The following is a 12,491-nucleotide window of genomic DNA, read 5'->3' as shown; positions in this document are numbered from 1 at the left end:
ATTTTTGTAGTTGATTTGTTTGTGATGCATCAGCTCTAAATACTCTAAGGCTGTGTGCCCACGATGCGATTTTTTTAAGCGTTTTTGCCGTGATTTTCGGCTCGAAAGCGCTGCGAAAACGTTTAAAAATCTTGTACAGAACGCACCCTAAGCATTCCTATGGCACTCCGCACATGCTGTGCTAATGCTGCGCTTTTTTCCGCGGCGGAATCGCATCGCGGAAATAATCGCAGCATGCTCATTCTTTTGTGCGGAATCGCAAAGAATTGCCACGATTCCGCACCCATAGGAATGCATGAGAACCGCTTACTTCCCGCATGTGGCTATGCCCACCATGCGCGAAGTTAAGCATCTCATGTGCGGTTGGTACCCACGGTGTGGAGGAGAGGAGACTGTCCTCCAGGCCCTGGATACCATACCCCTGTAAAAAAAAAAAAAAGAATAAACTGGGTATATTTACCTTCCGACGTCCCGTGCTGCCTTCCCGGGCCTCAGCGTTCCCAGTAATGCCTTGCGGCAGGGTCCTGTAATGACGTAGTCTCGTGCGACTCTAGCGGTCTCGTGAGATCGCTATAGCAACGCGAGGCCAACGTCATCACAGGTCTCCCAAGGCATCGCTGGGAACGGGAGCGTCGCTGAGACAGCGCGGGATGTCGGAAGGTAAATATACCCCGATTTTCATTTTTTTTTTTTTTTAAATCATTTTTAACATTCTATCTTTTACTATTGATGCCGCATAGGCGGCCTCAATAGTAAAAATCTGGTCACACTTGTCAACCACCATGTTTGACGAGTGTGACCAACCTGTCAATCACTTTCCAAGCGATGCTTCAAATCGCTTGGAAAGTGCTTGAAAATCGCGAACATAATCGCGGAAAAAAACGCGCAATTTCTGGGAAGGAGTCCGGTTTTCAGTGTTCGTATTTAAACGCTACGTGGGCACATAGCCTAAGTTGGCAAGCTGAAATGAAAAAATATAGGCATAAATTAAATTTATGGGATCAAATAACTAAAAATTGGCGTGTTGCATATATATTCACCCCTTTTTCTTTGAAACCCCTACTTCAGCAAACTGGAGCAAGTTCAGAAAAGAGCAACCAGAATGGTGACCGGTCTGCAAACCCTGTCTTATGAGGAAAGGTTGCAGGATTTGGGAATGTTTAGCCTGCAAAAGAGAAGACTGAGAGGAGACTTAACTGTCTACAAGTATCTCAAGGGCTGTCACATTGCAGAAGGATCATCTTTATTCTCATTTGCACCAGGAAAGACTAGAAGCAATGGGATGAAACTGAATGGGAGGAGACAGATTAGATATTAGAAAAAACTTTTTGACAGAGTGATCAATGAGTGGAACAGGTTGCCACGAGAAGTGGTGAGTTCTTCAATAGAAGTCTTCAAACAGAGGCTGGACAGATATCTGTCTGGGATGATTTAGCAAATTCTTCTTTGAGCAGGGGGTTGGACTAGATGGCCCAGGAGGTCCCTTCCAACTCTACGATTCTAAAATTTCTGGTGCCAGCAATTCTATTCATTAGTCACATGCTTGGTGAAAGATTGCACACAGGTAAACTTCCTAAATGTCACATGGTCTGTCAGTATATACACTTTACCTTTTCTGAAAGGCCACAGAGGCTGCAACACCGTTAAGCAAGAGGCACCACTAGCCAAACAACACCATGAAGACAAGAAGATCTCCAAACATGTCAGGGACAAAGATATTGAGAAATACAAGTCAGGGTTGGGTTATAAAATTAAAAAAGTATCCTAATCCCCGAAGATACTGCAGAACACCATCAAACCCATTATCAAATGGAAAGAACATGGTATCACAGCAAACCTCCCAAGAGAGGGCTATGTCTGACCCCAAACCAACACTGCTTATCACCCCAAGAACACCATCCCCACAGTGCAACATAGGTGGTGGCAGGATCATGCTGTGGAGATGTCTTTTTGTAGTAGGGACAGGGAAATTGGTACTAGTTGAGGGGGAAGATAGATGGTGCAAAATACAGGGATATTATTGAGCAAAACCTGTGTGGGTCTGTCAGTGATTTGAGACTAGGACAGAGTTTCACCTTCCAACAAGACAGTGACCCAAACCATACTGTAAAGTAACACTCGTGTTGTTGAAGGGGAAACTTGTAAATGTTTTGGTGTGGCCTAGTCAAAGCCCAGACCTTAATCCAATTAAAAATCTGTGGCAGACTTGAAGATTGCTGTTCACCAGAGGAAATCATCTTGAAGAAGCTGGAGCAGGTTTGCCTCTAGGAATGGGCAAAAATCCCAGTGGCAAGATCTGGAAATCACATGGAGGCTTATCCACAGCGACTTGCAGCTGCAATTGCTGCAAAAGGAGACTTACTCTAGGGGGTGAATAGTTATGCACACTGAAGTTTTCAGTTATTTTGTCCTTTTTGTTGTTTGCTTCACAGTGAAACGAAAACCAAATGTTCACAGTTGTAGGTGAGTTCTTTACATGAACTGATGCAAGCCCTCAAAAAAAAAAAAAAAAAAAAAATGAAATTACAGATAGCAAAACATGAAAAATACTAAGGGTGTGAAAACTTTTGTAAGGCATTGTATTGCATTGTCTCTGTACGGCTACGGCATAGAGCTGTAATATGGCTATGTGCAGAAAGTCTACTAATGATTGTTTATTCATACTCCCTCATTTTATTATCTATACGGCTATTAGAATCTTTTTTAATAACTTGTTTTGTTTTCTTTGTTTTTCCTTTTTTTTTTTTTGTTTTTTTTTTTTTCTTCTTCTCTTCTTAGGGAATGGCCATTTCGGTTTTAGGTCCAACATTCCCTGATCTGGCTGCAAATGTAGGAAGCACTGTTGGAAACATTTCCTACATTTTCGTAGGGCGGTCCTTAGGATATCTTGGTGGTTCTGTTTTGGGAGGTGTCCTTTTTGACCGCATAAATCAGCATCTCCTTCTAGGTAGGTTTAATGAAATGTACCATTTACACATGATGGTAAGTTTGACTATGTAAAATCTACCTCTATACACTGATGTTAGCCCTATCTTGTACATTTATGGCATACACACATGACATGCCATAAGTGTCTGATAGGTACAAATCATACCTTTTGAGATATGCCATAAATATATGAAATGAGAATAGCCTCTAAAGACCAGTCTGCTATTGAGCTAAGGTCCCATCTAGGGAAATTATCCTCTTGTTTCTAAACTTTGATGCTAGAGGTCACAGACTTTTATGTCGAAGGCTAAAATTTTATTTTGGAAAATATATGCAGTCCTTTTTACCGAACTAATCTTTTTGTGACCAGCTTAGTTGTGTTACATTTCATCATTACCTGTCATTGGAAAGTAAAGAAGTTAATTTATCTTTCTGTATGTTCTTGTTTCAAGGATTGTCAATGTTGGCTACTTGTACAGGACTTTTTGTCTTGCCTTGGTGTAAGAAGGCCATATTTCTTACCGGAGTTATGTGTATTGTGGGAACTTCCATGGGATTTCTAGACACTGGTAAGTACAAGGCTTCATCCACATTTTATAAACGAAGATAGAAAAATACAATGTTTAGGCCCCTTGGGCACAGCAGTCTTGCAGATCAACCTACAGTCCAATTTTCAGTTGTATATTCATGCACAAGTTGTGCGGTGCTGCAATACAGCACTTAGAAGTCAGTATGTTGTGTAAGGGAATAGCACACCAAGAATAATAAATGTTATATCTATAGCGCCGACATATTCCGCAGCACTTTACATTTCGGAGGGGATTTGTACAGACAATAGACATTACAGCATAACGATAATTACATAGATTATAACAAATATCAAGAGGAATGAGGGCCCTGCTCGCAAGCTTACAGTCTATGAGGAAAGAGGTAGACACGAAAGGTGGGTGGTAACTGTTGCCCTGATTGTATGGACCAGCCATGATGTTAAGTGTGTAATAGTACAGACACAGAGGGCTAATGGATGCATAAAGCATGTGGGAACATGATGCGGGGAACCTGGTTATGGTAAAACTTTTGGCTGTGCCACACAGGGATAGATTAGGTTAATGTGTTGAGGCGATAGGCCAGTCTGAAAAAATGCATTTTCAGGGCACGCTTAAAAGTGTGGGGATTGGGGACTAATCGTATTGACCTGGGAAGTGCATTCCAAAGAATTGGCACAGCACGTGTAAAGTCTTGGAGACGGGAGTGGGAGGTTCTGATTTTTGAGAATGCTAACCTCAGGTCATCAGCAGAACGGAGGGTGCGGGTAGGGTGGTATACTGAAACAAGGGAGGAGATGTAGGGTGGTGCTGAGCCATGGAGGGCTTTGTGGGTGAGGGTAATAAGATTATACTGAATTCTGGAGTGGATGGGTAGCCAGTGTAATGACTGGCACAAGGTAGAGGCATCGGTGTAACGATTGGTGAGGAATATGATCCTGGCTGCAGCATTCAAGACAGATTGGAGAGGGGAGAGTTTGGTAAGAGGGAGACAGATTAGAAGAGAGTTACAATTGTCGAGACGAGAGTGAATAAGAGAAACAGTAAGAGTTTTTGCAGAGTCAAAAGTAAGAAAAGGTCGAATTCTAGAAATGTTTTTGAGGTGCAGATGACAAGAGCGAGCCAGTGATCGAATGTGGGGGGCAAAGGAAAGCTCGGAGTCAAGTATGACCCCAAGACAGCGGGCATGTTGCTGGGGAGTAATAGTGGAACCACACACAGAAATGGCAATGTCAGGTATAGGTACATTTGTAGAGGGAGGAAATGCAAGGAGTTCAGTTTCAGATATAGTGAGGACATGATGTTAGACACAGCGTTTAGACAATCGCCGGTGTTTTCTATAAAGGCTGGCGTGATGTCAGGAGAAGAAGCGTATAATTGGGTGTCATCAGCATAGAGATGGTACTGGAAACCAAATCTACTGATTGTTTGACCAATGGGGCAGTGTACAAGGAGAAGAGGAGGGGGCCTAGAACCGATCCTTGAGGAACCCTAACAGTAAGGGGAAGGTGAGAGGAGGAGGAACCGTCAAAAGATAGAGTAAAGGAGCGGTCAGAGAGATAGGAGAACCAGGAGAGAACGGTGTCCTTGAGGCCAATGGAACGGAGCATAGTGAGGAGGAGCTGATGATCCACAGTGTCGAATGCTGCAGAGAGATCCAAGAGAATTAGCATGGAGTAATGACCATTTGATTTAGCTGTTAGTAGATCATTAGAGACTTTAGTGAGGGCAGTTTCAGTAGACTGTAAAGAGCGGAAACCGGATTGGAGAGGGTCGAGAAGAGTTATCAAAGAGGTAGCGGATAAGACGGGAGTGGACCAGGCGTTCCTGGAGTTTAGAGATGAAGGGAAGATTAGAGACAGGTCTATAGTTAGCACAGTTTTGGTCGAGAGATGGTTTTTTAAGTAGTGGATGTATGATGGCATGCTTAAATGAGGAGGGAAAGATACCAGAAGAGAGAGAGGGGTTAAAAATTTTAGTTAGGTGAGGGGTGACAGCGGGGGAAAGGGACTGGAGGAGATGTGACGGAAATGGGTCACTGGTGCAAGTGGTTGGGCGAGAAGATGCAAGGAGCATGCTTACTTCTTCTGTGACTGGTTCAAAATCAGAGAGTGAGCTAGATGCAGTGGGGGAGGGAGGACAGTGCATGGTATGAGGTGATTGGGAGATAATTTCCTGTCGGATCTGGTCAATTTTTTCTTTGAAGTAATTGGCCAGATCGTCAGCTCTGAGCTCTGTGGTTGGGGCCTGTACTCTTGGGTTGAGTAGAGAATAAAAAGTGTCACAGGGACGTCTCGGGTTATTGGATAGTGAGGTGATGAGGGTGTTGAAATAGGTTTGTTTGGAGAGGTGAAGGGCAGTGTTGTATGTTCTAAGCATAAACTTATAATGGATGAAATTTTCGTGTAGATTGGATTTTCCCCACAGACGTTCGGCGCACTTGGAGCACCGCTGCAGGAAACGTGTTTGCAGGGTGTGCCAGGGTTGTCGCCGTCTGTGTTGTGGTTTTCTATTTATAGGGGGTGCAAATTCATCCAGGGCACTTTGAAGTGTTTCATTGTAATGCTTCAATGCAGAATCAGGACATAAGAGAGAGGAGATAGGGGCCAATGAAGACTGCAAGTTCTTCATAAGTTTCTGGGTGTTAATGGCCTGTATGTTTCTATAAATATGGACAGTGGGGGTGACCTGAGCAGCCTGGCAGTTCTTGATAGAGAATGAAAGAAGATTGTGGTCAGAGAGCGGGAGAGGGGAGTTTGCAAAATCATCCACTGTACAAAACCGAGAGAAGACCAAGTCAAGGGAGTTTCCGTCTTCATGCGTTGGAGAATTAGTAAGCTGCGAAAGGCCAAACGAGGATGTTAGAGATAAAAGGTGAGTAGCAGATGGGGAGAGGGGAAGAGCAATGGGGATGTTGAAATCTCCCATGATGAGGGTAGGGATGTCACAGGAGAGAAAATGTGGAAGCCAAGTGGCAAAATGATCCAGGAACTAATGGGAGGGGCCGGGAGGACGATACACCACCGCCACTCGCATGGAGAAGGGGGTGTAGAGTCTGATGGCATGGACCTTAAAAGAAGGGGAAGACAAGTGAGGGTAGTTGAGGGATAACCTGAACGGTACATTTTGGTGATAGGAGCAGACCAACGCCTCCACCTGCTCTATTGTCTGATCTTGGGGTATGAGAGAAATGTAGTCCCCCGTATGAAAGGGCAGCAGCGGTAGTGTCTGACTGCTGGATCCAGGTTTCAGTAAGAGCCAGGAGGTTAAGAGAATTAGAAAGGAAAAAGTCATGAGCGAAGGAGAGTTTGTTACACACTGAGCGAGAATTCCAAAGTGCACAATTAAGAGAGACAGATGACATGCAGGGAATATTAATAAGATTAGAGGGGTTTCTGAGTGTAGCAGTTGGGGGGGGTTTGACTTTCTATAACCATGGGGGACCAGGGTTGGGAGCAATGTCTCCTGCGACTAGGAGAAGGAGGATAGAAAGAGTGAGCAGATGGTTAAGTGATTTGTGAGAGCGTCTCTTATGTTGAATGATGGGACTGACTGGATCTGTGCAATTTAACAATGTGAAAAGAGCGTGAGTGCTATACATAGGAGAGGAAAGGAGCGAGGGGCCGATATGTATGGAGTGTATAGAGTTAATGCCCGGGCGGTGGATGTGTGTGAATGCAGCGACCAGGATATAACTTACACAAATGCATATGGTATATATTTGTTGTACTCCAAATGTACAGGGAGTAGATGTATATAAATATCTTACCTGTCTCCTGCCCTGTCTAACTGCCATGTTATAACTGCCAGTACTTTGATACATGTACTTAGATTACATGTGCATAAATGCCTTCCCCAAAAGAATAGGCTCAAAGCAAAATGTTTTTTGAATGCTTTTAATTTTCTACACTCATATCCCCCAAAAAGTAATTACACAGCAAATTGAATCATAGCAATATTTCAGGTAATGTACCCTTATTAACGCTATGAATAAGGTATGCGGAGAATGTACGGTAAGTTCCCTGTACATAGTGAATGGAATGTTACTTGCTGACACTTCTTCAGACTGCCCAAAGCACTGTCCAGTTGGAGAAGAGAAGTCTCAGTGGGTGACCAGACAAGAGATGCTTCTGTGTAAGGATAGATAAGACCTTTTTTTATGCTAGTAAATCCCCACATGACTGCAGCTTGTATCTCCTGGGAGGAAGGGGTGGGAGAATTGTACTTGCTCCTATGCCATTCCAAAACACTATATAATATATTTACCAATGCCGTAAACAGTCTAGTCAGGTTCTGGCCAGGAGTTTGCTGTCACGTGACCGCTGTTCCCTGCGCTGACACCGGAGAATCTCCACAGCGCTAAGGGCATGCACTGGGAGGATTCACAAGTCTGCTGTCACACAGAGTGACTGCAGACTTGTCCTTTTAGACCAGACAGCTCCTTTAACCACTTCACAACATATGACGTACTTATATTTGTTGATATGGAAAAATGTCCTCAATTGTAAACATTGTCTTAATAAATATCAAGGTTGGCCTGCGACTTTGTCCAAGTTTTTAATTTTGGCCCTTTGTGTATTTGAGTTTGACCTCCCTGATATACAGGAATGCGGTGTGACCATTCGTTCTCAACTCAGTGACAGCAAATCCAATCATTATGTTATGACAAAAATGGCTTATAACAGCATCCATCTTGTAGCTCAGTCTGCCGTGTACATACAAGAAATGCATCCAGATACCGTGCTTGTGGGCTGCAGACGTCTGCAGGAAGACCTCTGAACCGCTAATCCGCAGCACTGTCAAGGTTTCTCTAACTCTTTAGGACCATTTATTACCCAGATGAGCTTGTATCTTCTCTCAGAAGTCAGAGGTATATGATGGATAAGTAGCACTATCTATCATGTATAACTATCATGTTTGAGATGGTTATTTATGGTAAGCCTACATGTATTTGGGTCAGTCATATGCAAAAATTGTACTGCCGAGTCTGGGCATCTAAGCACGTCATGTTTGATACAGTCTTGCTGCACCCAAGTATCATCTTATGATAGCTGATACTATGCAGGTCCGGCACCTGCGCACTGCAGTATTCTGCTCTGTCCTCAACAGGGCAGAGCAGTGCGCCTGCGCCGGAGCCACGATCGGAAGGAAAGTAGAGGACGGCATTGTATGAAGATGGGAGGCGCTGGACCGCAACACCCATCGGACTAAGACCGGACCGCCCCTGATGGCTGTGCCGGCAGCTCATATTCGAAAAAAGGGGTGACAGATGCCCTTTAAGCTATTGGTATTTTGAACTCCAACTCTTTCCAACTTATCTAAGCCCATGATATGTAGTTTTTGGGGGAAAATTATTAAATGGGAATCTGTCAGTGTGATCAACCATCAAGCTGTCTATATGGGCATGTATTTCAGAAAGTGTAATATTTTATGTATAAAAATATTTGGACAGTGACACAATTTTTTTTCTATGATGGCTATTCACCAAAACATATTCAAGATACAGCTATATACCGTATATGCTCGCGTATAACCCGAGATTTTCAGCACCCTTTTTTTGGTGTTGAAATTGCCCCCCTTGGCTTATACACGAGTCATTGTCCAGAAAGCCAGCGGGGGAGGGGGAACAGCGGCAAGAACAGGCGACTGTGGCACAGTGACAGCTGCAGTCACCGGCTTCCAGAAGACATCATACTCACCCTCTTTGCGCTGTCACTGCATCTCCGTCACGGCGCCGGCAGCGCTTCCTGTGCTGAGCGGTCATGTGGTACCGCTCATTAAGGTAATGAATATGCACGCGTCTCCACTACCCCATAGGAGTGGAGTGCATATTTATTACCTTAATGAGCGGTACCACGTGACTGCTTAGCACAGGAGAGCTGCTGTGCCGGTACAAAGGAGTTGCAGCGACGGCGCGAGGAGGGTGAGTAGAACAGGGGGAGGGTGAGCCATGCATACAACGATGGGGGGGGGGGGGGGGTGAGCCATGCATACAACAGGGGGAGCCATACATACCAGGACAGGATGGGGGGGAGCCATGCATACGAGGACAGGACGGGGGGGAAGCCACGCATACGAGGACGGGGAGGGAGCCACGCATACGAGGACAGGACCGGGGGGAGCCACTGATACCAGGGCAGGATCGGGGGGAGCCACGCATACCAGGACAGGGATAAGGGGACAGTGCATACCCGGCTTAAACTCGAGTCAATAAGCTTACCCAGTTTGCCGTGGCAAAATTAGGTGCCTCGGCTTATACTCGAGTTGGCTTATACTTGAGTATATACGGTAATTAATTTTGGCTTAAAGTGCAGACTCTGAGGGTATTCACATCCTAAATAGGGTGAGGCTACATTCAGACATTGCGTTTTTGCTGCATTTTTTATGCAAATTTTTTACTGTTTCCCAGTACCAGCAAAGTCAATGAGATTTCAGAAATGTCATTGTTTTTTTTTTTCCTGACTTTTGTCATAATAGGTTTTATTTTTTCAAAATGCAGCATGTCACTTATTTCCGCATTTTTGCAGTGTTTTTTCATCCATTGAAAGTAATGGACGGTGTAAAAACTGAGGTATCTGGTTTTGCTGCGATTTTGGGTGCCAAAACCTTATGACGTTAGATCAGATTATATTTTTATGCACTAAACTTTATCAGCATGCACAAGTGAAAATGCAACACAGATCATCACCCTGAATACACCATCCCCACTGTCAAACATGGTGGTGGCAGCATCATGGTTTGGGCCTGCTTTTCTTCAGCAGGGACAGGGTAGATGGTTAAAATTGATGGGAAGATGGATGGAGCCAAATACAAGACCATTCTTGAAGAAAACCTGTTGGAGTCTGCAAAAGACCTGAGACTGGGACGGAGATTTCTCTTCCAACAAGACAATGATCCCAAACTTAAAGCAAAATCTACAATGGAAGGGTTCACAAATAAACGTATCAAGGTGTTAGAATGGCCAAGTCAAAGTCCAGACCTGAATCCAATCGAGAATCTGTGGAAAGAGCTGAAAACTGCTGTTTACAAACGATCTCCATCAAACCTCACTGAGCTCGAGCTATTTGCCAAGGAAGAATGGGCAAGAATTTCAGTCTCTCGATGTACAAAACTGATAGAGACATACCCCAAGCGACTTGCAGCTGTAATCGCAGCAAAAGGTGGTGCAACAAAGTATTGAGTGAAAGGGGCCGAATAATATTGCATGCCCCACTTTTCAGTTTTTGAATTTCCACAAAATTTAAAATAACCAATAAATTTCGTTCAACTTCACAATTGTGTCCCACTTGTTGTTGATTCTTCACCAAAAATTTACATTTGGTATCTTTATATTTGAAGCATGATATGTGTGAAAAGGTTGAAAAGTTCCAGGGGGCTGAATACTTTCGGAAGGCACTGTATATGTAAACCATGTCGGGTTCTGTAATGATGTTACAGAAGCCGGCAATTGATTTAGCGGCCGTTATGCTATGTAGAACGCTATGAAATTATTTGTGTTTACAAAGGCTAGAAATTTAGCCAATATTATTGCCCCTACAGTACGGAACTCTATTTTTCCAAGTGTTACTTTGGGTCCTTTTAAGGAATCAGTAAAAGGCTTTTTTTCCTTGTAAAAAGTGCAAGTTGTGTAAAACACTCAATCCTACTAAACAGCAGAGTGTAATTTCAAATGATAATATACAATTTCCAATAACAGATTTCATTACATGCACTACTCAAGGCGTTATTTGTTATAGAATGTCCGTGCAGAAAAATGTATGTGGGACGCACTAAGCGGCCACTTAATAAGCATATAGGGGAACATCTTCGCAATATAATATCTAAGTCTGACAATCATCCTCTATCTAGACATTTTTCATCTGTTCACAAGGGGTCTTTGCGGGGTATTAAAATAATGGGTATCAAAAAGGTCCATAAACACTGACGCAATGTGGATTTTATTAAATTAATGTCAAAAGAAGAAACCAGGTGGATTTTTGAAATGGACACTTTAAAACCGAGGGGACTTAATAATGAGGTGGAACGGTTTGCTTTTGATTAACATCATGTTTGTACTAGCTATTCATTGCTGAGCCAAGGGTATTTAACCCCACCGAGTGCATGATGAGCCATCCCTGAGGAAGGAATCCGTGCTATTCCAAAACTAGTTGGAATTTTGGCTCAAGCAGCACTCTCGTTATTATCAGACATCACGTGACTGTGCGCCTCACGTGATCTGGATTATCATCGCAGGTCCTGCCGGACTCACACCACGCTGACCGCGGGTGTCCACAATCTATAATGAGGCTGGTATGCTGACCGCCGTTGGACTGTGCCTACTTTGGTGAGCGATCATTTATGCTCTTTTCCCTGCTCTCACGCCATTCACGCGGAATCTATCACTATCGGAGGATTATCGGACGTTTGCCTGCACCTGGAGCCTGTTACCGGCCGGAACAGAGCTCGGTGATTTATTTGTTTTTTTATCTACTGATTGAGAGACTTCCTAAACGATTAGCAAGTATATGCCACTGGCTTCTACCGCTTAAAAGTCCGCTCACAGCGGTGATTCTACTGCTTAAAAGTCTGTTCACATTAGTGAACCACCTGGCGTTTCCCACTGCACTCCTATTCAGAGGTAATAGTCACAGTGGGGGTAGGTGCAAGTTACATTTATAGCACTTTATGGTTCCCCCCCAGTGTGTTTTTCTGTTTTTATGTATGTCTGCATAGTTATATGGTAGGTGTTTTTAATTAACTATTAGAACGCAATACCGACCATGCTCTTAGTCACTAGAGCCTAACCCGGACACTTCACTTTTTTTTTTTTTTTTTTTAACCTATGTTTTGTTCTGTCTTTTTTTGTAGTTTGATCCATCAATACTCAGTATCTTCTAGCATTTAATGCTTATGAGTTTATTGTCTTGATCCTACAGGTAAATATATATATTATTCTCCATTGATTCACAGCGCGAGTATCATTTTGTTTAAATTGTTTATTTTCACCCCTGGTGGTGTGGGGGTTTCTTACTCGCTGCT

At 43.6% G+C, this 12,491-nt stretch overlaps 1 protein-coding gene across 1 annotated transcript in view; it reads left to right on the top strand.

Moving 5' to 3' along the window:
* The window catches only part of MFSD4B (major facilitator superfamily domain containing 4B), a 56,656-nt gene that overhangs the window by 29,997 nt on the left and 14,168 nt on the right, over positions 1-12,491 (top strand). Inside the window, exons 2-3 of the mRNA XM_073576002.1 lie at positions 2,779-2,947; positions 3,381-3,497. Coding sequence (XP_073432103.1) covers positions 2,779-2,947; positions 3,381-3,497 — 286 coding nt within the window. The remainder of the gene's footprint in view (positions 1-2,778; positions 2,948-3,380; positions 3,498-12,491) is intronic.

This window comes from Dendrobates tinctorius, unplaced genomic scaffold, assembly GCF_039654945.1.
Source record: "Dendrobates tinctorius isolate UK_male_01 unplaced genomic scaffold, ASM3965494v1 ptg000046l, whole genome shotgun sequence".
Lineage (NCBI taxonomy): Eukaryota > Metazoa > Chordata > Amphibia > Anura > Dendrobatidae > Dendrobates > Dendrobates tinctorius.
Note: the sequence above shows the minus strand (reverse complement) of the source record. Positions and strands in the feature narration are given on the sequence as shown.